Source organism: Sarcophilus harrisii, chromosome 4 (assembly GCF_902635505.1).
Source record: "Sarcophilus harrisii chromosome 4, mSarHar1.11, whole genome shotgun sequence".
In the NCBI taxonomy this organism is placed as follows: Eukaryota; Metazoa; Chordata; class Mammalia; order Dasyuromorphia; family Dasyuridae; genus Sarcophilus; species Sarcophilus harrisii.
Genome location: NC_045429.1, coordinates 49,057,028 through 49,083,824, shown reverse-complemented (window position 1 = coordinate 49,083,824; position 26,797 = coordinate 49,057,028). Strand labels below are relative to the sequence as shown.

At 36.3% G+C, this 26,797-nt stretch overlaps 1 protein-coding gene across 1 annotated transcript; it reads right to left on the bottom strand.

Moving 5' to 3' along the window:
* Positions 1 to 16,048: 16,048 nt before the first annotated feature.
* FCRLB (Fc receptor like B) lies at positions 16,049 to 22,238 on the bottom strand. Its single transcript, XM_003767366.2, has 6 exons — positions 22,202 to 22,238; positions 21,805 to 21,825; positions 20,917 to 21,171; positions 17,857 to 18,123; positions 16,838 to 17,122; positions 16,049 to 16,562 (listed from the first exon to the last, which is right to left on the bottom strand). Exons 1-6 carry the CDS (start codon positions 22,236 to 22,238, stop codon positions 16,144 to 16,146), a joined length of 1,284 nt encoding a protein of 427 aa, XP_003767414.1. The 3' UTR covers positions 16,049 to 16,143.
* Between the last annotated feature and the right edge of the window lie 4,559 nt (positions 22,239 to 26,797).

Sequence of the window (26,797 nt, the reverse complement as noted above, 5' to 3'; positions counted from 1 at the left end):
TTCTTTAAGGATTCTGGTGTCAGTTTTCTGTCCACGAATGCATATCATATTTGCTTTGTGATTTAGTAAACATTCTTTGTGGCCAAAATTTATCATCCTGTGGCCAATTTGGTAATGTCATTTTTAAAATTAAGTAAACTAGCATAGTTCTTGGACAACAGATGTGTAGTCTGTTCTTGAAACCCTTATGGCTTAGTAGAATCTGCTAAATCTTTCAGTTTCCTAGCATAGTTTTCAGGCACTCACAATCACACACTACACTATGCCTTTCTCATCTCTCATTCTCGGCTTCTCTGACTTCTTTTGTATCCCTGTAAAATCTCACCATCAATAGGAAATCTTTTTCAGTCAGCCTTAATATTTATTAATCTTTTCTCTGCAATCATTTCTAATTTATGCTGAACATATCTTGTTTGTATGTAGTTATTTGTGGTCTATCTCATTAAACTTGAGAACAGGTATCACCTTTTACCTTTTTTTATATTTCTTAGCACTAAATATAGTACCTGGCAATTAGTAGGTACTTAATACTTGCTTGTTGATTTGATACCTCAATGATACACCAGAAAAAGGCTTTAGTTTAGAAAATGATTAAAAAAGGGATATTCTTATAATCACTAGTAAAATAATAAGTTCATTTTTCCCTTAAGAAAAAAAAAAAAGATTGTTTTGTGTGGGAATTTCATTTTGGACAGATAATTATTCACAAGATAGTACAATTAATTCATGGGCCAAGTCACATGAGAATCTAAGCCATTTGACCTCCTATCATTTGTTATTTCATGTGTCCTGACTTCCCAAAATGTTCTTGGCCTTTGGAGGATAATCATATATATGACACGTCATCATATTCTGAAATGCTTACTGTAAATCTGAACCTGAACTGGGAACTGAGCCAGTTAGTGAGTAAACACAGACATGTTCCCTCTTTATGGCCCCAGTTCTTAGTTTTGTTCCTTGAACACAAGAGGCATTAGGTAAAAGTTTCTTGATGGCAATGCCCTTCAGAGACCCACAATCAAAAAGAGATTCAGATATAGAAAATTGGCTGTAATCATTCAATCAACAGGCATTTAATAAGAGCTTAATATGTATTAGACACTGTGCTAAGTACTAGAGATACAAAGAAAAAGTAATAATGGGAGGAGATAATATGTACATATATAGATATCTCAGGCACTGTGCTAAGTTACTGTGGTGATACATATTGAAGCAAGAAGTACAACTTCTAATCTTGAGGAACTTTACATATATATTTTTAAAGTACTATCTTTTTATTTTCAAAATATATGCAAAAATAGTTTTCATCATTCACTTTTGCAAAATCTTGTGTTCCAAATTTTTCTCCTTCTCTTCCCTCTACCTCCTCCCCTAGATAGCAAGTAATCCAATATATGTTAAATGTAAATATTATTCTATACATATTTTCACATTTATCATGCTGCACAAGAAAAATCAGATCAAGAAGGAAAAAAAATGAGAAAACAAAAAGCAAGCAAACAACAACAAAAATGGTGAAAATACTATGTTGTGATCCATATTCAGTCCTCACAGTCCTCTTACTGGATGCAGAGGTCTCTCTCCATCACAAGTCTATTGGAATTGGCCTGAATCACCTCCCTGTTGAAAAGAACCAAGTCCATCAAAATTGATCATCGTATAATCTTGTTGTTACTGTGTAAAATGTTTTCTTGGTTCTACTCACTTTACTTGGCATCATGTCTGACAGTATATGCAATGTTTCATATCTATAATCCCCTACCTCTGCAAAGAAGAGAGGAAATAGATTTTCTCTTCTCTTCTTTGGGACCAACCTTGATCATTATAATTTCACAGCATTCTATTTTATTTTTTGGTTTTATTACTTTTATATTGTCATATTTTCTGGTTTTGCTTTTTTAACTTTGCATAATAATTTTACTATGCTTGTCTTATTTTTCATATTTTTGCTCTTGATTACACAATAATACTCCATTACATTCCTATACCACAGCTTTTTTAGTCATCACTTAGTGGATATTCAATCTGTTTCCATTTCTTTGCTATCACAAAAGATGTTGTGGTAAATATTTTGACCTCCTGGTTTTCCTTCCTTGGAATCTATGCCCAGAATTAAGATTTATGGGTCAAAAGATATAGAAATTTTAATCACTTAGCATACTTACAAACTTCTTTTCAGAATACTTGGACTGATTCACAGTTCTACCAACTATCCACTACTATGCTTGTTAGATGGAAACATGATCTCTCCAACTTTCACTATTCCCATTTCTTATCTTTGCAAATGTGTTGGTTTTAAGGAAAGCCTGTTTTTCAAGCTATCTTGAGAATAACATTCCAATGTTCTTAAACTAAAAAAAGGGTTGGGAGAAGCAGTAAACTTTTCATTGGATTCTGTCACTAATAGCAATGACTGTCCTATTTTTCTCCAATTCTCTGTGGTATTTGCAGAATCATTCCTCTTTTCCAGGAAACCCAGGGGCTGAATTTAGATCATGGATTAGTTAAAAGAGAGTTGAATTTTGCTCTCAGTTCCCTTTTTGACTCAGAAAAGTTGTTAGCAAAGAATTAGCCCTGAGATATGGAGAAAGGAAAATTACAGATGTTCCTAGTTCTGCCCCTGTGGTTTGCTGATTTTCATTTTTATATCATGCATGACCACCTCACAAAAACATACAGCAGGCAGGGAAATCTATCAGGGACTAACTTTTTCCAAAGTCTCAAAAGCCCAATAGAAACTTCACTGCTGGGTCAAAGGGTATGCATAATTTGATAATTTTTTGAGCATAGTTCCAAATTGCTCTTCAGAATGGTTAGATCCATTCACAGTTCCACCAACAATGTAACAGTATCCCAGTTTTCCCACATCCCCTCCAACATTCTTCATTACCTTTTCCTGTCATCTTAGCCAATCTGATAGGTATATAGTGGTATCTCAGAGTTGTCTTAATTTGCATTTCTCTGATCAATAGTGTTTTGGAGCATCTTTTCATATGACTAGAAATAGTTTCAATTTCTTCATCTGAAAATTGTTTGTTCATATTCTTTGACCATTTATCAATTGGAGAATGACTTTAATTCTTATAAATTTGAGTTATTTTCTATATATTTTAGAAATGAGGCCTTTATCAGAAACTTTGAATGTAAAAATGTTTTCCCAGTTTATTGCTTCCCTTCTAATCTTGTCTACATTAGTTTTGTTTGTACAAAAACTTTTTAACTTAATATAATGAAAATTACCTATTTTGTGATCAATAATGATCTCTAGTTCTTCTTCAGTCACAAATTCCTTCCTCCTCCACAGATCTGAAAGATAAACTATCCTGTGTTCTTCTAATTTGTTTATAATATCATTCTTTATGTCTAGATCATGAACCCATTTTGATCTTATCTTGGTATATGGTGTTAGGTGTGGGTCAATTCCTAGTTTCTGCCATACTAGTTTCCAATTTTTCCAGCAGTTTTTGTCAAATAGTAAGTTCTTATCTCAAAAGCTGGGGTTTTGGGGTTTGTCAAATGTTGGAATCCTTACAAAGTGTTAACTCATTAGAGTTGATAGAGACAATAATTATCTAATTTAGCATGGTTCAGTATGATTGATCTGATCTTACAAGGAGATGTTATGGGCCAGAACTTGAAACAAGGTACAAAGTGGAACTGATAGAAACAATGCTTGTGTTCACACTTTAGAAAGCTCATATAAGCAAGAAGTTCTTAGAGCCACAGAGCACTCTGGGAGAGACACAGAGCACTCTGGGAGGAATCCCACAGGCCCATTCTCAGAAGTGGAGTCAGATTCATTCCAACTTTCACCTTGGTGCTGGCTGGAGACATTCGGAGTTGAGCTAGAGGCAAAAGACTAACAATGAGAGCTCTCGGAAACAAGGAAAGCTGAGGCCTCTAAGAAAGCTACCCAGGCCCAAGGAAGGAGAAAATAAACGTTTGAATTTTTATCAGCTGGCTGCATTTGGAGTGATTAATGATCTGAACCAAAACTAAGGCTGCCTCCCGAAAACCTCCCCAAGAAACGTGCTCTCAGAGAGAACTATATTATATAAAAGAAGAGAACACCACAGTCAAACACTAGATTATTATAGTCATTGATTATTTTGTACTGTGAACCTAACTAACCTATTCTGCTGATCAACTACTCTGTTTCTTAGCCAGTGCCAAATGGTTTTTGATTACCACTGGTTTATAATATAGTTTAGATCTGATACAACTAGGTCACCTTCATTTGCTTTTTTTTTTTTTTTTTCATTAATTCCCTTTAAATTCTTGACTTTTTGTTCTTCCAGATGAATTCTGTTGTTATTTTTTCTAGGTCAGTAAAATAGTTTTTTGGGAGTTTGATTGGAATAGCACTAAATAAATAAAAAGATCTCTACCTCTTTTATTTGATTTTCAAAATCCCTTTTGAGCTCTCCCATGGCCTGGGACCAATTCTAAATTTTTTTGGAAGATTTGAATGTAGAAGCTTTGACTTTTTTATCTTCTTTTGAATGTGTGTTTTGATCTTCCTTGTAAACATAGTAACTTTCTGTGCTCAGAACCTTTTTCTGTTGTTTGTTCATTTTCTCAGCCAGTTACTCAGCTTTTAACTCTTTATTAAATTAAGGCTCTTTTTCCAGGGTGAAGCATGCAATGTCCCAAGCTTCAGGGTTTTGTGCAGCTGTTTTCAGAGATCCTTCTAGAGATCTGTAATTTTCAGTTCTTCCAAATTAGTATGATCCAAGGAGAAGTGTTTTTAACTACTTTCCTAATGTATGTTGTGGTCTGTGAGTGACAACAAGCACTCCTTTCTATCCTGGAACTGTGAGGAAAATCCCTAATCCACTCTGGGTGGAAGTTCTAATGTGCTAATGCTTCCCCTTGCTCTGGGACCGTGAGCCAAGACTATATCCTAGATCCAAGAACGGGCAAAGTAAAAGAGTCCTACTATCTGTAGATTGAGACCTCTGGAAGCTATTGCCACTGCTGCTGCCAATTTAGTGGTTCCCAATTCAAGCTCCTGGTTGCCCAAGGTTCTTTCACTCTAGTATGACAATCTTTTCTGGCAGTTTTCCAAGTTGTCTTTGGTGTCTGTGTACTGAAACCACCAATGCTGCTGCTGATTCAGAGGCCCCCAGATCTCTGATTTGCTTGGGCTAGCAGAGCCAAAATGAAAATTTACAAGAACATAATAATTAAATATCAAAGTTTTCATATTAAGGATAAAATATTATAAGCAAATAGAAAAAAACTATTTAAATATTCTGGAGTTAACAGGATTACAAGATTTAGCAGCTTAATTATATTAATAGACTGAAAAGCACGGGAAAATATAAAAGAGCATGGGAACTGTGTTGCAACCAAGAATAACTTATCCAGCAAAGCTGGGTGATCTTGCATAATCTCAAATGGGAAAAAAATGGATATTTAATGATTCAAACAGCTTTTAGGTTTTTGTGAGGGAAAGGCCAGAATGGAATTTGACCTACAAGAATCAGGAGAAACATAAGAAGGTAAACATTAATGAGAAATTATATGGAATTTAATAAGGTCAAACTGTTTTTAAAGTTATCTGTAATTCATCTTAATTTTCTTATTTTTAGTAAATTATATTTTATTTTTTCCAATCAAATGTAAAGATAATTTTTAGCATTTATTTTTGTAAGATGCTGAATTCAATTTTTTCCCCTTCCCTTCTATCACCTTTTCCCAAGACAGCAAACAATCCAGTATAGGTTATATATTGTCTGTAACTCTTAAAACATTTTGTTGTCATTATTTGGGTAGTATAAAAGAGCATCCATAGATAGAAATCTTGGGATTGAATTAAGTGTGATGGGATGATCTTGAAAAAATAAAATTTGGCAAATAAGAGGCAATATGAAGCAATTATACAAACAAGATATTTAGAGAACTGTTACAATAGAAACAGAGGGGGTGGAGGCCTGGTAGTGCTAGAACCTTATTTTCATCAAAACTGAATTAAAGAGGAAATACCATATACATCTAGAAGGATATAAAAGTTTTCTTAACTTGCAAATAAATGGGAAATTGAAGGGATACGATAAGGAAGAAACTCTAAATGTAATGCTGGAGAAACTGAACAAAATAGGGATTAGAGAGTATTTAATAATTTATTAAATGGGAGAGATTTACTGGGGCCAAATGGATCCATGGTTTGGTCCCAGGGCTGAATGAGATCGTCTCCAAGAATCCAGCAGTGAATGTCAGATATAAAATTCATTTATTGGGTAACAAGAACAATGATATAATGGGGGAAGTACCTGAATGAGGATGACCTAATGTCGGGGAGACACCTAGGATGACATAATGGGAGGTACTGGAGAGGCTCCTGATATTCTAATGATGTCTAAAATGGATAAAGACCTTTATCACATCAAACATTAAGAAGGAATGATTATAGCCTAAGGTCTAAGATATAAGACCTTTATCCTAACATTAAGAGGGTATGGTTATAACCTGAGGCAGAGTAACTGAATAGGGCAATTAGGGAAACTGGGTCAGGATATTAAAAGAGAATTGTAGCACAACATTAAAAGGGTATACTGATCAAGAAATAGGAAGATGTGACAAAAAAGCTCAAGAGACATAGTTTCTGGGTAATTTAATCATTTTATTAATAAGGCCAGCATGTCATTAATAAAAAGATGGTCATTTGCTCATCTCTTAGACCAAAAACAATCATGGTGGTAAATTTATAGTTTATATATCCTTCAAAACAGTAGGTGATTCATCACACAGCAACAAAAATCTAATCGTTTAGTGTGTTTGTAGGTAGGCTATAGTAAAATGAAGAACTGGATATCTCTTAGGGAAAATATATAGCAGACCACCCACAGCTTTAGATTATCAATTCAAAGAATTCATATACCATTCAATTCTGAGTGAAACACAATCAAGTCCCCAACCCTAGATTAAATTCAAAGTTGGGTTGGGGTTTGATCAAGAAGAGGAATTATTTGTAATGTCCTTCTAAAGAAGAACTGAACTTTTTAAAATAAGGAATTTAGAAAAATGAGGGAGTCTCTGAATCTCCCCAAGATAGTGGTTATTAATAATAATTTCTCACTGGAGTAAGAGAAGAGAATAAGAGAAGGATTCTTAGCTGAAAAGCTTAAATGATAGGAGGAAAAGGTGAAAGGACAAGGAAAGGATTCTTAGAAGAGGTACTGATTAGGGGACAATGGTTAGAAGTAAATTAGAAGTTTGAGGAAGACTAGAATTAAAAGAAAGGACAAAGAGGAAAAATAGAATTAAAAATGCAAAACTAGTGATTATAATTTTTAATATGAATGAAATGAACTCATCCTTAAAATGGATAGCAAAATAGATGAAAAACTAGAATCCAACAATATGTTGTTTACAAGGAACACATTTAAAGTTAAGTGAATTGCAGGTGGAAGTAGATAGTAAAACTATATTAGTAGGAAACTTGAACCTTCCTCTCTCAGAACTAGAGAAGTAAAATCATTAGTATAAAAAAATGAAGTGTGAATATACCACTAATGAAAATGAAATCAAAGTAATTCTTAGAGTTATTTTGCCCAATTGTATGTCAACAAATTTAACAATTTAAATGAAATGGAGGAATACAGAATTAACCCAAGAGAAATCAAATTTCTAAATAAACCTAATTTTTAAAAAAGGGGGCTGTAAATGAGCTTTCTAACAAAAAAGTATCAGAACTAGATAGATGGATTTACAAATAAATCCTATCAAGCATTGAAAGATCAACAAATTCCAATGTTTAGACAATTTTTTAAGAATTATAGGCCATTCACAGGTTAATTGTACACTATTTCAAAGTCCAATTCTTTTTGTACAGCAAAATAACTGTATGGACATGTATGCATATATTGTATTTAACATATATAACATGTATTGGTCAACCTGCCATCTGGGGGAGGAGGTGGAGGGAAGGAGGGGGAAAATTGTGACAAAAGGTTTTGCAATTGTCAATGCTGAAAAATTATCCATGCATATATCTTGTAAATAAAAAGCTATAATAATAATAATGAAAAAGAATTATAGTCAAAAGAGTTCTATCAAATTCCTTTTGTGACACAAATATGGTGCTTATACCTCAACAAGGAACAGCAAAAAAAAAAAAAAAGGGAGAGAGAGAAACTATATATAGACCAATTTCATTAGTGAATATGAATGCAAAAATCCTAAATAAAATACTAGCTTGAAGACTACAACAATATATCACAAAAATTATACATTATGACTAAGCGGGCGTGATTTAACATAAGGAGAACTATGAACATAATTATATTAATAACAAAGTTACAAAAAATCATACAATTATATCAATATATGCAGAAAAAAATTCTTTTTACAAAATACAATACTCACTTCTATTAAAAATGTTTGAAAGCATGTGTTCATATGAATTTTTCATTAAAATGATAAGCATCAACTAAAACCAGCAACAAGCAGCATTTGTAGTGGAAATAAGCTAGCAGCCTTCCCAATAAGATCAGGAGTGAAACAAGAATTCCTGTTATCTCCAATATTATTCAACATTCTATTAGAAATGGTAGCAGTAGTAAGATGAGAAGAGAAATTGAAAGAATCAGAATGTACAATGAGGTAATAAAATTATCTCCTTTGCAGAAGATATTATGATATATTTGGAAAATCTTAAGAGATTTAACTAAAAAGGTAGTTGAAACAATTTTAGCAAAATAATAGGACATAAAGTAATCTGCATAAATCATTAGCATTTCTACATATCACCCATAAAACACTGCAAGAAGAGATAAATTTAAAATATTAAAAACATTTTGAAAGTAACTATTTAAAATAACTGTGGACAATATAAAATACTTGGCAGTATATTTGCCAAGACAAACCCAGATACCAAATGAACATAATTACACAAATACAAATAAAGTCAGATTTAAATAATTGGGAGAAATATTCATTGCCTATGGATGGTCAGAACCAATATGATAAAAATTACAATTCTACCTAATATATTTATTCAAAATCATCCCAAGTAACTTGGACTGCCAGAAAAGGATTATAGTTTCATGGCTACTACTGAAAATCTATCAGGCTCCGAGAAGTTACAATGTTGGTTACTCTCCCTGTTTGCTACTCTATAGCTCTTGAGACTCAATGATATGATTCCTCTGATTCCTCTCTACAAAAAAAAAAAAAAAAAAAAAAAAAGTCATTCAAAATGATGACATCATTAATTGTTGCACAGTGCCTGGCACATAATAAGCACTGACTAAATGTATCTTGATTTGTTAAATATAAAACATTTACTTAACAGTAAAGCAAAATCCCTAAATAATATTAGTTACTGAATTGAAAGCAAATATAGAAATAATACATCACTGTCCATACTTAAACCTCAGTCCCACAGTCCCCCACAAATATACAGAGTATCTGTGGAGAATAGGCATATACTTACAGAACCTAATCTGGGAATTATGGGAATCTTCCATGAATGAAGATGTTTAATATGCTCAGGACACTCACAACTCTTAATCTGCTATACTTTATAATGATCCCTTCATGAACAATATATGTGAAAAGATTTTTATTTGCCAATTACCTTTTAATATTCAACACTCTCCTGCTGAGTAAATCCACTCTTCTTTCTAATGAAGTAATGATAAGACTTTTAACTTACCATCACTCTTTTTTTTTTTTTGAATGCACCTCCCCTTTATTTATTTATTTTTAAATAACTTTTTATTGACAGAACTCATGCCAGGGTAATTTTTTACAACATTATCCCTTGCACTCACTTCTATTCCGATTTTCCCCCTCCCTCCCTCCACCCTCTCCCCAAGATGGCAAGCAGTCCTATACATGTTAAATAGATTACAGTAGATCTTGGATACAATATATGTGTGCAGAACCAAACAGTTTTCTTGTTGCTCAGGGAGAATTGGATTTAGAAGGTATAAATAACCTGGGAAGAAGAACAAAAATGCAAGCAGTTTACATTCATTTCCTAGTGTTCTTTCTTTGGGTGTAGCTGCTTCTGTCCGTCCTTGATCAATTGAAACTAAGTTAGATCTTGTCTTTGTTGAAGAAATCCACTTCCATCAGAATACATCCTCATACAGTATCGCTGTTGAGGTATATAATGATTTCCTGGTTCTGCTCATTTTGCTCAGCATCAGTTCATGTAGGTCTCGCCAATCCTCTCTGTATTCGTCCTGCTGGTCATTTCTTACAGAACAATAATATTCCATAACATTCATATACCACAATTTACTCAACCATTCTCCAATTGATGGGCATCCATTCATTTTCCAGCTTCTGGCCACTACAAACAGGGCTGCCACAAACATTTTGGCACATACAGGTCCCTTTCCCTTCTTTAGTATCTCTTTGGGGTATAAGCCCAGTAGAGACACTGCTGGATCAAAGGGTATGCACAGTTTGATAACTTTTTGGGCATAGTTCCAAATTGCTCTCCAGAATGGCTGGATGTATTCACAATTCCACCAACAATGTATCAGTGTCTCTGTTTTCCCACATCCCCTCCAACATTCTGCATTATCTTTCCCTGTCATTCTGGCCAATCTGACAGGTGTATAGTGGTATCTCAAAGTTGTCTTAATTTGCATTTCTCTGATCAATAGTGATTTGGAACACTCTTTCATATGAGTAGTAATAGTTTTAATTTCATCATCTGAAAATTGTCTGTTCATATCCTTTGACCATTTATCAATTGGAGAATTTACCATCACTCTTAAAAGAACATTGTACAAATGTTACCCTGTTATAGTGACCTGTCAGAAAATTGCCAAAATCTTCAGATTGCTTCTCTGGACAATGCAGAAAAGTTGATATTGATTACTGATAATTTTAGAAATTAACTTCTTTTAAAGAACATATATATATATATATATATATATATATATATATATATATAATCCATCTTGATCCAGTCTTTTGGCACCTTTCCCATTCTTTATGATCTCTCAAATGGTTCTTTAATATCATGTATAAATTATTTTAAGAGCCTAGAATATAATTCATCCTGGCCTAGAGACTTGAATGGACTTAAACTAACTGGTTTTTGATATCTCTTTACCTATCTTAACATTAATAATAATAATAGCTGAAATTTATATAGTACTTAAAGATCTTAAAAGTACTTTACTTATATTATCTCATTTCATTCCCCAAACAGCCCTTGGTATAAATATTTTAAGTATTATCTTTGATTAAAAGATGAGGATATTGAAGCTCTTGAATGTTAGAAAATTCCTGAGGTTGATATTACAACCTCGGTCTCTACTGATCGATTCTATTATGTATACCATACTTTTCAATATTCTGCCTCTACTTTGCCATAGGATCATAAATCTTAAAGCTGAAAAGACCATTTAATTTCATCTTGTCCAACTTCCTCAGTTTATAGGTGAGGATTCCGTCTTAATCCAATTGTTTTACCTCTTTCAGTTTCTGTGAATATAATTCTCTCTGATGGTAAAGATGGAAGCAGATCAGGGTTTGAATAGTTTCACTTGCTGTCACCTTAAATATATTCCCTTCTCACTTCTGCCTGTTAGAATCCTAGCTTGCTGAAATGCTCAGTTTGAGAGTAATTTTCTACAAGGGTGATACCTTTACTGAAGGACATTTGTTGTTAGGAACTTTTCAAATTACTTGTATGTATTTAATTTTTACTTATCTAATTACTTGTTTTTCCTCACAAGAAGAATTCAATTTAACTGGAAATTGAATGGATGGCCATCAATTGGAGAATTAAATTGAGGTATATGAATGTTATGGAATATTATTGTTTTGTAAGAAATGACCAGCAGGATGAATACAGAGAGGCTTGGAGAGACTTAGATGAACTGATGCTAAGTGAAATGAGCAGAACCAGGAGATCATTGTACATACACTTCAACAACAATACTATATGAGGATCAATTCAGATGGAAGTGAATATCTTCGGCAATGAGAGGATCCAATTCAGTTCCAATTGATCAATGATGAACAGAACCAGCTATATCCAGAAAAAGAATACTGGGAAATGTATGTAGACTGCTTGCATTTTTGTTTTTCTTCCCAGGTTAGCTTTATCTTTCTAAATCCGATTTTTCTTGTTCAGCAAGAGAACTGTGTAAATATGTACATATGTATTTGAGATATATTTTAACATGTTTAACATGTATGAGACTGCCTGCTATCCAGGGGAGAGGGTGGGAAGAAGGAGGGGAAAAGTTGGAACAAAAATGATTGCAAAAGACAATGTTGAAAAACTACCCATGTATATGTTCTGTCAATAAAAAGTTCTAATAAAATAAATTGATAAATAAATAAATAAAAGAAGAATTCAATTTAAAACAATTTATTGAACACCTATTATGTACCAGGCACCATGCTGGGGATGAAAAGCGAAAATCAAGGGTTTGGAGTTTTTGTCTTTCATTCCTGTCACCTGGCTCTTTGTCAGTTAAATTACAGGTTTTTATATGTATAATATCACATTGCTTAACATCTTAGGAAAGGGGGAGGGAGAAGGAATAGAGGGATAGAATGTGGAACTTAAATTTTTTTTAATATATTAAAAATTGTTTTTAACATGTAATTGAGGGGAAATAAAATATAAATTACAAGTGCCCAGAAAATATGTGGCAAATGAATAAATGAATTTGTAAGGGTTGGAGTCAAGTGAGGAAATTATCCAGTTATCCCACTCCACTTAAGTAACATGCCTTTATCCATTAGAATAATCAATCAATTGGAGATATGAACAGTATAGGAACAAGTTATAAATGTCTCTATTTTATCAATCAAAGACATTTTAACTAGGGTGATGTGTGTGTGTGTGTGTGTGTGTGTGTGTGTGTGTGTGTGTGTGTTTGGGTTCAATCAATTGGGAAGGAGATTATTGAAGGAAATAATATTATGAATGATGGTACGTGTGTAAGTATTATCTGGGAATACCCAGACCCACTCTGGTTTTGTATAAAATAGACCAATTTTGAATTCAGAGATTTGAGCATATAGCAGGAGAGAGGAGATAGTGGCTTCAAGCCAAACCCCTGAAAATAAATTGCTTAGGCTATGGGGAAAAGAACTTTGGTGTAGGTCTCAGTTTCATTCTCCCTCTCCCATCCTTGACTGGAGGATCTATGAGCTTCAGAAAATTCAGAGAATTTTGGATTTTCCATCAACATCCTATCAATGTCCCCAGAAGAGAAGTAGTTGTCAACCTTGGCAGCATCTGGCGTTTTAAGACTAATTAAACATACATGAGAAGAAAGAATACTCCACAAAGAGTCTAACAGAAAACTACCATATACCTGTGGGGGAACTTAGTACCCCATAAAAGAGAGAGGAAAAAGGATTTCTTAGCCATCAGTTATTCTTTTATTGCAACATATGCCACTCTTTCCATGGACTTTAGTTAGATGTACTAGTGGAAGATTGTGTGATAAACTTTTTTTTTCTTTTTTCTTTTCTTTTCTTTTTTTTTTTTTTTTTTTTTTTTTTTTTACTGAGGCAATTGGAGTTAAGTGACTTGCCCAGGGTCACACAGCTAGGAAGTGGTAAGTGTCAGACAAGATTTGAACTCAGGTCCTCCTGACTTCAGGGCTGGTGCTCTATCCACAGTGCCACCTAGCTGCCCCTATCATAAACTTTTGAGGGTCATAATTAGTACCAGCTCTTCTCTGCCTAGTTTCAGTCAAAGCAACTATGCAGAATTGTATAATGATAAAAAGAGTTCTAATTGTGAAGCCAGAAGAACTAATGTCTCAGAGGTAACTAAACAGTAACTGAGTGGATTATACAAAAGGGGCAGCCCATCATTGTTTTCTTTGCAGCTGTAAGGGAAACAGCACTACTTTGTGTTTGTACTTTGGTGTGGGAGAGGGGCAAGTGATATCTTTTCTGATTTTAAGTGAATGTATATTATGAGAGAAATGTTTAGGCAGATTTGTGACTGTAGAACGTAGAGGTCCCAACAGAGGTCCCATAGTGACACTAGCAGTAGGTATCTTAATATCCAGTAGTAGTAGAAATAAACAATTGTATAAAGATGGTCAATAAAGGACTACAGTAACTTCAAAGAGCATGATTCCTTGTACAAGAGAGGACTTCTGGTTATATATTTAGAAAGGTATAGATCCTGGAAGCCCAACTGAATGGTTCACTCACTACTAGGACTACATCTAAGGGAACTTTGAGAAACTCTACAAAGACAAAGAAAACAAGACTTCCAGAGCCAGGAATTGGAAAGCGGTCCATTATCACATGTGTTTTCTATAATCATATCTAACTACCATTATACTCTTAAGTTTCAGCCCTCTCTTACAATAGACATGTGTATTGTGAAAAATTTTGTCCAAAGCTTTTGGTCAAATGTTTTATAAAAACTATTCTTATAATACCACATTAGGAAATAACATTGCCTTTAAAAACAAACAAGTCTGATTGTTAGCAGGAAGGGCACTGGTCTGGGCTCAGGAGCAACAATGTTGGAAATATAGTCCTAAAACTCAGAGAATGTAAGTGTGAGCCTATAGGAGGCTGCTATACTTTGAGCCACCTATTGCATTCCTTCTTGTTAAGAGTTGTCAGTTTGTTTTCCCAGAGCAGCAGCCAGATGAGTGTGAAGACTTCATACTTTATGAATTCTGGATGTCCAGAATCCAAGTGGAAAATTATATCCTTTAGGAGATGTGTAAGGATGGAGAGTTGGGACTTAGCAACTAGTAGAAATTGTTTTTCTCCTACCCAAAGGATTAAATTTACTGTTTCCCCTGGGACCATTTTCCTCTAAATTTGTAAGAGTTTGGAGAACAGAAATCAATGAAGATTAAGACCACCTTACACAGAGGTGGTCACTCCTCCTTTCCCAGCATTTTCCTGGCATTCTGTCTTAGAAATAGCAAAGGGAGGAGGGGGGGAAGAATGTAAACAAGAATGAGGCAAATGAAAATAGCTGTGAAGAACCACAAATTAAAAATATCGAGGCAAAAGGAATAGACTGTCTGGCAACTAGTCAAGCAGAGAAAGCTTCCTGGGAGAGATGAGAGCAGAGCTGTTGAGAGAAACTGCCACCACAAGAACTAAAAGCCAGAATTGAAAAGACCTTTCTTGAACTAAGAGCCAGAAGGGAAAAAATCCTGGGAAGACTTTGGGAATTAGGAAAGCATTCATTTAGATCAAAGAAACATTTACCTGATTGATTTTCTGATTTTAACTGCTACCCATCCTAGCAGTTTGTAGAAGACACACATGTTTTCTCTGATCCAGGGAATGTTCTCTGATCATCATCCTTGGGGCTCCAAGCAAAATATTGCCCTACTTCTGCTGGAAAAAGTCATGTGGCTATATGCCTGACTTCAGTGTCCACTACTTCTGATCAAGTGTAATAAAAATTTGGATATTCTTTTTCCTTCTGCAGCAGAGAGATGAAAATCAAAAGGAACCCTTTCCATTCTCCCAGACCTTATTCAAAACTAAACAGAACAAATTCTTCCCAAGGATTTCAAGACTCACCAATAGCAGAACTGAAAATATTTTTTAATGACAACAGGAGGTGAATTCACTGTGTAATTACAATTTGTTGCTAACAACAGAAGGTTCTAAAGTGCTTCAGTAATTATTAGTGTTAAAACTTGCCTCCATTTGATGTTCAATGGCTGGAACACGGCGGCAAGCTAAGAATTTCAACAAGTTGCAATTTCACACCAAACCACAAACTTAGCTGAAGCAATTTATAGTTCTTTTATTTGGGGGGGGGGGGTGAAGGATGGAAGGAGAGTAACAGAGAAAAGAGGAGGTTGGAAAGGAGGAGGAATAGGAGCAGAAAAGTTGTGGTAGCAAAGTTCTCTGTCCTTGTGTAACTATATGGTGACACATAGGATAGGGGATATCAGTTAAAAACACTTGGTGATTGCTTAAAACCACAGGGCCCAAATGCTAAGAAAGAGTTTCTTTAAGGAAACTATTTTAGATGACTGAGGAAAAGTAGGTATAATGGAAAGGAACTGGAAGTTCTTTGATTAATTCTCCCAATTCACTGGATGGGTTCAAGTTCTAACAATTGTCACAACCCCAGACCTCCACCAAAAACAAGCCAGACTGGGGTTTCCCATTGCCCAAGGGCTTCCAGTTAGGCTTGTTCTTTCCTTAACCCTTTCCTGTGGTCTCTGGTGTGGCTGTACTCACCCCCAAATCTAAGATAGGTATGTCTGGTGTCCCTGGGAGCCTCAGAACTGTATGTGGCTCCTTCAGCTCTAGTACTACTTGTCTCAGAAGGCCTTTAAGCAGCTGCATTTCCTGAAGCAATACATCCATGTTAGACTTCAAAGGGTAGGCAGATTGCCCCAAGGAAGTCAGAGGGGTACAAACAGTGGGCCCAGCAGTGGGAATGCTTGGTGCAGAAGTAAGGGTCTCGCTCAAGGTGGAGTTTGGGGCAAAGGTGATCGAGGGCACAGATCTGGGATCAGGAGGCTTTCTGAAGGAGAGGGGCTTTGAAACGGGATTCCTGGACATGGCTGCTGGCGGAGGAGCTCGGGTTGCGATGGACGATGTGCTGGAGATAGAACCTGTCAAATGATAGGGAATCAATCATATAAACCGGCCTGGTCGCACCACTTGAGCCACTTCCACTGTTCACAATGTGGGGACCCTTGTTTATTAGTATAGAGTTGCCCTACAGGAGTTGTAAAGGCAAAAGAAGCGGGAACGAGATTAGAAGTTAAAAGATGGAATTGGCGATGAATGGTCTTGGGGTATGTGTGTACGTGTTTGGAGATTGGGATGTCTGAGTGCGAATTGGGGAAGTGGGGTTTGGTGGGGTGCTACACTAGGAGTCACTCACCCCTCCCTGAGAGTTGCAACCAAGGGCTGCGTTTGCGCACGCTGCGGGTCACAGTGGCAGCTTCGCACCAGTATGATTCCAAGTCCTCAGTCTCAGTTTCCGGAACTATGTACTCAGCTCCCCAGTCAAATCGGCGCACAGGGCGGCTGTACTTGTAGAAGGAAAACTGTAACGGAGTGTCCCGCTTCTGGGGGTGCAGGCTTGTTTCACAGCGAAGAGTCACCGCACCCCCGCTGCGGGACTCAGACTTGTGTACCACTTTCAGCATGGGAGATGCAAACAACTCTAAGATGGAAGATAGACAAGTTAGGCACCCTGAAAGGTCAAACTAGGAGGGGAAGGCTGGAGAGGATGGAGAGATGCGCTTGAGACTGAGAAGTGGCAGACAGCAGAAGGGATGAGGGCTGGGATAGTGGGCCATCGGTCCAGCATCACTATTCCACAGTGACTAGCTACGCAGTGTTGGGCCACAGAAGGAAAGAAGGGCCCAAAGATTAGACAGGCTTGCTGTGGAATTCTGATAATACACATTGGTACAAATGATACTGTGTATATAAGCTAGAAAGTATTAAGAATTATAAAGTCTAGCTGTGGTCCTCCAGATTCCAGCTTTTTGATGGAAGATTTGGACAAGGGAGTAGCAGTCACTGCCCATCAGAGGAGATGATTTGTTCCTTATGTGTCCTTTTTCAATGTCCCAAAAAAGAATTCATTGAATTGGGTAGTTCTTGGGTCAATGTAAATACCATACTGCCTTATTGGACAGTTCCAGTTTCATTAATGGAGGGAAGGGATGAGAGTGGAAAAGGTCTGTGGAGAAGGTCTAAGGAAAAGGGAAGGGCTGGTGGGGCCAGTCTATTCCTTGTGTGGAAGAGAAATTTGGAGGGTAAGAATGGTATAAAATTTCTCTCCTTATCTTTGATTCAAAGATTTTTTACTCTTCTACTCATACCTATTTCCCCAGTTCCTACTTCCCACCCCCTTCCCTCAAGAAATGAGACTGTGACTTGTATCTATACCTTGGATGGTAACCGCAACCTTGGCAGAGAACATAGGAGTACTCTCCACTGGGATACGCAGGGTTCCTGAGCACTGGTAATGTCCACTATCACTGGATCGTGCCTGAGGTATTGTGTAGTTGGCACTAGACTGGAAGTAGCGCATGACATGCCCATCCTTGTAGTAGTGGAGCTTGTAGACAACTTTATCATACCAGCCTCGGCAGCGTATCACTAGTGGCTCACCCTCAAACACCATGGCATAGGGAACCTGCAGGATCAGCCAATCTGCAACATAGATAATGTACATGATCTCAGTAAAACTCATGAGCACCCCATAGTCTTTCTTCACTTCCTGTTCATCTCTTATTTATCCCATTTGTCATTCTTTAGTTCTCCTGATCCTTTTACTTTTGAAGTAAGTCTTCCTCCAGATTTTATTGGGGATACCATCCAAACCGTCCATCCTCTTTGGATGTCTCACAATGAAGCTATCCTGTGCCATGATCAATACTGTCATCCCACAAAAGTAACAATGTTTTCATCTCTCACACTTTATATAAAACTAATGTACTTAATTTCTACTATTATTTGTTGCTGATGAAACACTGATCTACATTGGTAGAGGGAATTTTCTAATCTGGAAGCTCCTTCTAGCCACAAAATCATAGTTTCAGTTTCTATTGCCGGCCTAGGTGTTTAATAAATGTTTGTTGAACTGTTAATATATAAGTAATTCGTCAGCCCATTTAAAAATCATTTAAAATGTACAGAAAATGAAAATAAAGAAAGATGGTTGCCTTTAATGAATTCTAATGCCTAGAAAAAACATATTCTAAGAGACTGAGAGAAATGGCAAATGTGATTGACAAAGTACTATCTGTTAATGATCTTTGAAAGATATCACTGATGAATTAGAGAGCTGCCCCAAAGACTGGAGGAAAGCAAATATTGCCTTCAATTTTCAAAAAAAAAAGAAGGAAATTGACTTTGCAAACTATAGGCCACTGAACATCACTTTAATTCCTGGAGAAATTAAAGGGATGGTTAGTAAATTTCTAGAAAAGGGAGTGGTGATGACAAAGAACTAACATGACTTTATACAGAAAAGGAAATATTAGAACAATTTTAGTTCCTCTATTTTTTTCACAGGTTATTAAACTGGTAGATTAGGGAAATATCAGAGATGCTCTACCTAGATTTAGGCAAAACATTTGACAGTTTTTACTGCAGTCTTGTGAACAAGATGGGACATTTTGTCTCAGATGATTATACTAAGGTACATTTATGAACCTAAAAAATAATAATGATTTCATATCAATTTTGAAGGAGGTCTCAATATGAAGTCAATAGTATCATATAGCAGGGGAAAATTTCTTTTTATTGTAGACTACATTGAGAAACGCAGTGTCTAGATCTAGGAGGTTATCATCCAACTATTTTTTGCCCTGGTTCAATTGAACCTGGACTATCTGTTCAGTTCTTGGTACCAGATTTGGAAAGGACATTGATCAGCTAAAGAGTGTTCAGAGAATGACTAGCTTAGTAAATGACCTCAAAATTGTGGGAAATGGACATGTTGAAATCGAAGAAGAGAAAACTTAGGAGAGACATGATAGATATCTTCAGATAGAGAGATTGGGGCTTAATGTAAGGAAATAATTTCTAACAAGGTTGGGTGACCACTTACTCTAGTGGGAATCCTTTTTGTTTGTTTGGATTTATTTGAAGAAGCAGTTGGGGTTGGGACTTGTTCAGAGCCACGCAGCCACTAAGTGTCTGAAACCACATTTAAACTTAGGTCCTCCTGACTCTGCCAGGGCTGGTGCTCTCTTCACTGTGCCACTAAGCTGCCTCGGGGAATTCTTATTTTTGTAAGGGTTGGGCTAAATGACTCCTGAGATCCCTTCAAACTCCAGGATCTTGTAATTCAGTGTCCATCCCTGAAGCTGGATGATAACTTTAGGGAAGTAGGGAAGGCATGATAGGGGATGGGTAAGACCTAAGTTTAAAGTGCTCCAAACTCCAATGGAATCACCCCACAGTATAAGGAAATAAAACTCCATCTGGATTTAGTCCTAAGGAAGGGAAACTTTGAAGAAAAGAAAAGGCAGAATGACATGTTCCTACTTACTACTTATGGAATCATTTTACTTCTCTGTGACTCAGTTTCCTCTTTCTGTAAAATGTAAGATGATCTCTGAAGTTCCTTACCTTCTCTAAATCTATGATCCTATAAATAGAGAGCCAGTTTTGTAGATATCACCTCTGTTTTCCTTTTCCAAGGGAATCCCATATCTACCCCTAGCTGTACAGAAACCCTTATTTTCCCACTAGATTTTTTTCTTTGTCATGTAAAAAGTTAGGATTCTCTCAAGATCTAGCTATCAATAAACTAATACTATAAATAAATCTATTCTATACTATACTATACTATAAATAAATCTATTGTCCTGTCTGGGTGCTATCTTGGAGTATTATTTCCCCTAGGGAATATACTTAAATTTTAGCAGGGGTCTTCAATAATTAATGCCTTAACTGCAAAACACAGCTCTAATGGTAGGATTTTCAGAAACCATTTTTAAGGTATGTGGATATACTTTGGGGCCTATTGTGCATTTCATGTCTTATCATGTACATGGCTCCCTATTTAACTTATGTGTAGTATGAAGCCTGAACCTCACCAACCATTGAACTACTTCTTTTATATGCCTCATGCCAGGGTGAGCAGTTTCCTATCTAAAACAGAATAGCACTAGGACTATATTTTCTGTAAGAAAACTGGCACACCAGCATGAGAATTGTGGAACTATGTATAGAAGAATTGTGCATTTTTTTTAACATATATTGGATTACTTGCTATCTAGGGGAGGGATGTGAAGAAGGGAGGGAAAAATTTGGAACACAAGGTTTTACAAGGGTGAATGTTGAAAATTATCCATGCATATGTTTTGTAAATAAAAAGCTTTAACAAAAAAAAGAGAAAAAAGAAAATTGGCATGAGTTCCTGGAATATGTATTTCCCTTGTATATGTTCCCAGTATATGTGCTATACCCTCCCATTATACTCATCCCACTTACCATTGGATACTGAAAGGTGAATTGGATCACTGACAGGTGCCCCTCGGGTCTGGCATCGATACACCCCTGGTGTCTGCACCTCAATGCTCTTCTTATGAGAGGGAAGTGGTAGATGCCCCAAATACCACAAAGTGCTGATTGGCCGGAGCTCCAGGAGCAAAGGGTGGTATCCGTCACATCTCAGGGTTACTCGCTCCCCCTTAAAGATTGTGGTCCAAGGTGGGTGCAAAGATAGAATGGGCTTATCCATGGTGGCTGTAAAGGATGTTGCAAAAAGAGAGACAAAGTCAAGAAGCCTGAAGAACTGGGATCCAGTTTGGAAAAACCCTAGACTACCTCTGGGAATAGAGCTGACCATAATCATACAATTAGAAGCAACTTAGTCAGAAGGTCAGTTAATCAATTTGTAAAGCATACTGTCCTAAATAACTGCTTAGACACAGTCTATCTTCAGCAAACTGGACCAAATAAGTTAGAGAATAACAAGGATAAACAACATCCCAGAATAGTCTCCACCTAAGGATCTCTTCATTTAGCTCTATGATCATCCTGCTAAGAGTCCAATAGACCACTCTGAGCATATAGTTTAGAGTGACCAGTGGTCCTCAAAGTCCTCAAAAGTAATCCAAAGAATTGTTGGGATCTCTGAAACCCTTTCAGAAGGTCTACAAATTCAAAATCATTTTTTATTTCTAATATAGCAAATAGCTATAAATATAACCCATGTGAACAAAAACTCTTTGAACAGATCCTCGATAGTTTTTTAACATGAAGATACTGAGAACAAAAGTTTGAGAACCACTGGTTAGACTCAAAGAGAATTTGACGTATGTGTGAGATAAAGTGAGCAGGAAGGAGAAAATGGAGGAAATTATGCAGAAGACTTACCAGCTATTCCAATTCTTGGACCTGTAAAAGATCAGAAGTTGACAATCAGTGAAAGAGAGGTTAAGACCAGGAAGTCTCATGGTAAATGGGAAAATTGACTTAAACTCCCCAGGCTTTCTGCTTAGGTTTAAAGTTTTGCCTTCTAAAGGGGCCTGGGTTTTGATGATTGCTGAGCCTCTGGCAGTATTAAACATCAAAATCATAACAGCAGACAATCCTGGCACTGAGCTATAAAGGGTATCTAGCATGAAGACTCTGAAGGCCAAGCTTGTAGTCTATATATCAGAGCATCAAGTTTTAATGCTCAAGGCACAAGAGGCTTTGCTTTAAAACCCTCTTCCCTTCCCTCCTCCCTTTGTCTTCCGTCCAATATAATGATAGAGAGAGAAAAACTCACCCAGCAGCAGCAGCAGCAAGGCTATCAGTACCCACATGGTGGCTCTGGCCAGATGTGTCCCAGCATTCAAAAAAAATTGGACTACTAGAATAAAGGTGGATCCAAGGTTATGTTGGGGGAAAAAAATCTAACTAGAAATCAGGAGACCCACATTCTAGTCCTGGTTATACAAAGCATAAAAGCTATGCTCTAGCCTATACAAATGCATGGAGGAATATTGCATGTAATAACATCGATTTAGCAGATAACTTCATCTGGACCTTAAATTTTGAAAGAGGGATGAGAAGTGGAGGGAGTAGTGTGAGATCAGGCAGAAAAGGTGAGTTGAAGTCAGATTGTAAAGGACCTTGAATTGAAAATAGCAGAGTTCTTGCAATTCAAATATTCTGTAAACATTTTGTCTATAATCAGGGAGTGTTAGGAAACAATTCATTTCCTGCTCACTCTTTAATTCCTAAGGTCTATGAAAGGACCCTCCATGAGGCACCAGGGGCATTTTTATACTACTCATTTTCCTGCAGCACAAAAAACCCCTCCCCAAAGCTATAGCCCCCTCCTTCCACTGCCACCAATCTATTTCATAACATCACTATTTCTCCCCTACATTATTTTAATAGGGCAGCTAGAAGGCATAATAGGTCTAATGCCAAACGTGGACTCCATCCAGAGCCCCTAAATTCAAATCCTGCTTTGTAATCCTGGATAAACCATTTAATACTGTTTGCCTCAGTTTCCTAATTGTTAAAGTGAGCTGGGGAAAATCCCTTTTCTCAAAGAGCTTCCATTTTAATAGTCATTACCCTACTCAGAATCTTCTGTGACTCACAGCTGTGTACCAAAAAAAAAAAAAAAAAGGGAGGGGGTATTGGAGCCCTCGATATTCTAATAATTTCATTTTTTTTATATAATTTCCCTTCACACATTTCAAGCTCCAGGCCACTTGGACTAATTCTGCTTATCTCTGTGTCTCTGTCTGTCTGTCTTTCTCTCCCCCTCCTCTCTCTTTCTTCCACATACACCCCCCTTTCAACCATGCATATCCATATATTGATCTTCTCTTTCTTCAGGGATCCTTCATGAAGCAATTATCTCAACTAGAAATTATCTCTTCTTCCTTGAATTTCCTGTTAGATTTTCATCTCTTCTATGTACTAACCATTTCCTAATTTTCACCATAATCCTTTGTATACATACACATTTCATACTTAACTCTTAAACTATAAACTTTTGACAAGCAGGCACCATATATTCCCAATACCTAGCATAGTGCTTTGTGAATAGCTTAATACATGCTAAATTTAATTGTGCCTTAAGCTCTGTAGGTCAGCTTAATTAACAGATTCCCCTTGTTCCTTTAAGCTACAACTGAGCTAGAGCAGCTCTTTGAGTTTCTGAATTCCCCAATGCTTTTCTTTGCTCACATCCTGAAGAAAGATTTCAGCACAGAGCACAGGATGAGGGGTATGGGGCTCTATATCCATGAATACCTCATACTCCCAGGCAGAGCTGATTTGATTCCATCACTCCCTTATCGAGGTTGTCCTTTGCTCCTCTGGCCAGGAGTAGGACCCCTATATCCTTCATCTTTTTTCTTAATAATTGTAGATAACATTTGCTCTAGATATATAAAACACTTTACACACATTATCTCATTTGATCTTCACAGGAGCTATAGGTGAGACTGGAATCATAGGTATTATTAGTAGCATTTTAACAATGGAGAAATTGAGGTTGAATTGCCCAAGCTCACACAGCTAAGTGTCAGAAGTGGGATTCAAACCTTATCTCTCTTGGTCCCAAGCCCTTCCTGTTTTCTACAATACCAGTGAACCAGCCCCTCCAGTCTTATCTATAAGTTTCTTTTCATACTTTACCATCCCCTAGTCCAACTTTTTGCTAAGGGGTCTCCTACCTGGTCTGGAAAAGTTGCCACCTAGAGAGAATTCTAAGAGCTTCCCAGGATTCAACTCACATTCTGCTACAGCTGTTTTCTAGACAGCGGAGAACATTGAATTTTAATGTAAATATTTAATGGATTTTCCAATCTACTGATAGGTTTCCTTGGACATTGTTCCATCCTTCTTTTGTTATCATAGAGAAGCAGGGCATTGCTTTTCCTTGGAGCCCTGTCAAGGAGAGAGGTGTTTGTTCCAAATTCATAGTTCAGTGGAGGAAAAATAACATAGCCTCTACTTACTAACTTGTATCTATAATTTCAATCAATCAGTTAATCAGTAATGTTTTATTAAGCCCCTACTGTGTACCAAGTAGGGGAGCAGCTAGGTGGCCCAGATAGAGTATCTGGCCTAGAGTCTGGAAGATTCATCTTCTTGAGTTCAAATCTGGCCCTAGACAATTACTATCTATGTGACCCTGGGCAAGTCAACCTTATTTGCCTCAGTTTTCTCATGTGTAAAATGTGCTGGAGAAGTAAATGGCAAACCCCTCCAGTGATTCTGCCAAGAAAATCTCAAATGGGGTCACAAAGAATTGGACACAACTAAGGTGCCAGGCACTATGCTAAGCACCGAGGGCATAAAAAGAGCCAAAGGCAGTTCCTGTCCTCAAAGATTCAACTGTACCACCTAACTGCTCCAATATTAACAGTTTTCAAAGAAAATCCTTAAAAATTACAATAAATGCAATGACATTGAGAGACTTGGTCCTTAATCGAGTTGGAATTTTTTGATATTTTTGTTGGTTTTTTGAGAGGCAATGGGCTTAAGTGACTTGCCCTCATTAACATAGCTAGGATCATTAAATTTTGAAATCAAGATATGGTTGTTTTTCTATTGAAAAATGTCCCTTTGAATGGTATGAATTTGTTAAGTAGCAGTCTGTATTATAGGCTTTGAATTACTTAAATTTATATAGGTTATTAGCATTGTCTGTAAATATATAATATAAACAAAAATACACTTTTGTGACATATTAGCTTTGTTCTCCAAAACAACAGGCAACTCATTAGCTAAAAACATCTGCCTGACAAAACAAAAAGGCACTTCTGAAAAAGATTCATGCTAAATAAATAGGCTTTGTAATCTCCCTCCTTGCCCCCATATGCTGGGTAATCTTTTTTTTATATATATATTTTGCTTAAAACAACAACAACAAAAAGTAGTGCATTGGGAAAAGCTTCTTTTTTAAAAAAACTTTTTATTTTCACAACATAAACACAGAAAATTTTCCAACATTGACCCTTGCATAGCCTTGTGTTTCAGATTTTTCCCTCCTTCCTCCCTCCCCTAGATGGTAAGCAATACAATATATGTTATATGTGTTAAAATATATGTTAAATCCAATATGTGTAACCATATTTATATAATTCTCTTGCTGCACAAGAAAAATCAGATCAAAAAGGAAAGTAAATGAGTAAGAAAACAAAGTGCAAGTGAACAACAAAAAGAGTGAGAATGTTATATTGTGTTCCACATTCAGTTCCCACAGTTCTCTCTTTTCATTACAAGATCATTGGGACTGGCATCAAGTATCTCCTTGTTAGAAAGAGTCACATTTATCAAACTGATCATCGCATAATATTGATGTTGCCGTGTACAATGATCTCTTGGTTCTCTTCATTTCACTCAGCATCGGTTCCTGTAAGTCTCTCCAGGCCTCTCTAAAATCATCCTGCTGATCATTTCTTTTAGAACAATAATATTCCATGACATTCATACACCATAATTTATTCAGCCATTCTCCATCTGATGGGCATTGACTCAGTTTTCAGTTTCTAGCCATTGCACAAAGAGCTGGCACAAACATTTTTGCACATGTGGGTCCCTTTCCTTCCTTTAAGATCTCTTTAGGATATAGACCCAGTAGAAGCACTGCTGCATCAAAGAGTGTGCACAGTTTGATAACTTGTTGAGCATAGTTCCAAATTGCTCTCCAGAATGACTGGATCTGTTCACAATTCCACCAATAATGTATCAGTGTCCCAGTTTTCCCATATCCCCTCCAACATTTGTCTTTATCTTTTCCTGTTATCTTAGCCAATCTGACAGGTGTGTAGTGGTATCTCAGAGTTGTCTTGATGTGCATATCTCTGATCAATAGTGATTTGGAGCACCTTTCCATATGGCTAGAAATGGTTTCAATTTTTTCATCTGAAAATTGTTTGTTCATATCCTTTGACCATTTATCAATTGGAGAATGGCTTGAATTCTTATAAATTTGAGTCAATTCTCTATATATTTTACAATGAAACCTTCAGAACCCTTAAATGTAAAAAATGTTTTCCCAATTTATTACTTCCCTTCTGATCTTGTCTGCATTAATCTTCTTTGTACAAAAACTTTTTAATTTACTATAATCAAAATTATCTATCTGATGTTCAATTATGAGTTCCAGTTCTTCTCTGAACACAAATTCTTTCCTTCTCTGCAGATCTGAGTGGTAAACTATCCTATGTTCCTTTAATTTGCTTATAATATCACTCTTTATGTCTAAATCATGAACTCATTTTGATTTTATTTTGGTATGTAGTGTTAGGTGTGAGTCAATGCCTAGTTTCTTCCATACTGGTTTCCAATTGGGAAAAACTTCTTATAAAAGAATTTTAGTTCAAACTTTTAAAAAAAAAAAAAAAAAAAG

Coding starts and splice junctions, on each gene's coding strand:
- FCRLB (XM_003767366.2), bottom strand. CDS start 22,238: ATGTGGGTACTGATAGCCTTGCTGCTGCTGCTGCTGG. Junction 21,172..21,804: donor TCCAAGAATTGGAATAGCTG/GTAAGTCTTCTG, acceptor CATCCTTTACAG/CCACCATGGATAAGCCCATT. Junction 17,123..17,856: donor GGTTGCGGTTACCATCCAAG/GTATAGATACAA, acceptor CTTCCATCTTAG/AGTTGTTTGCATCTCCCATG.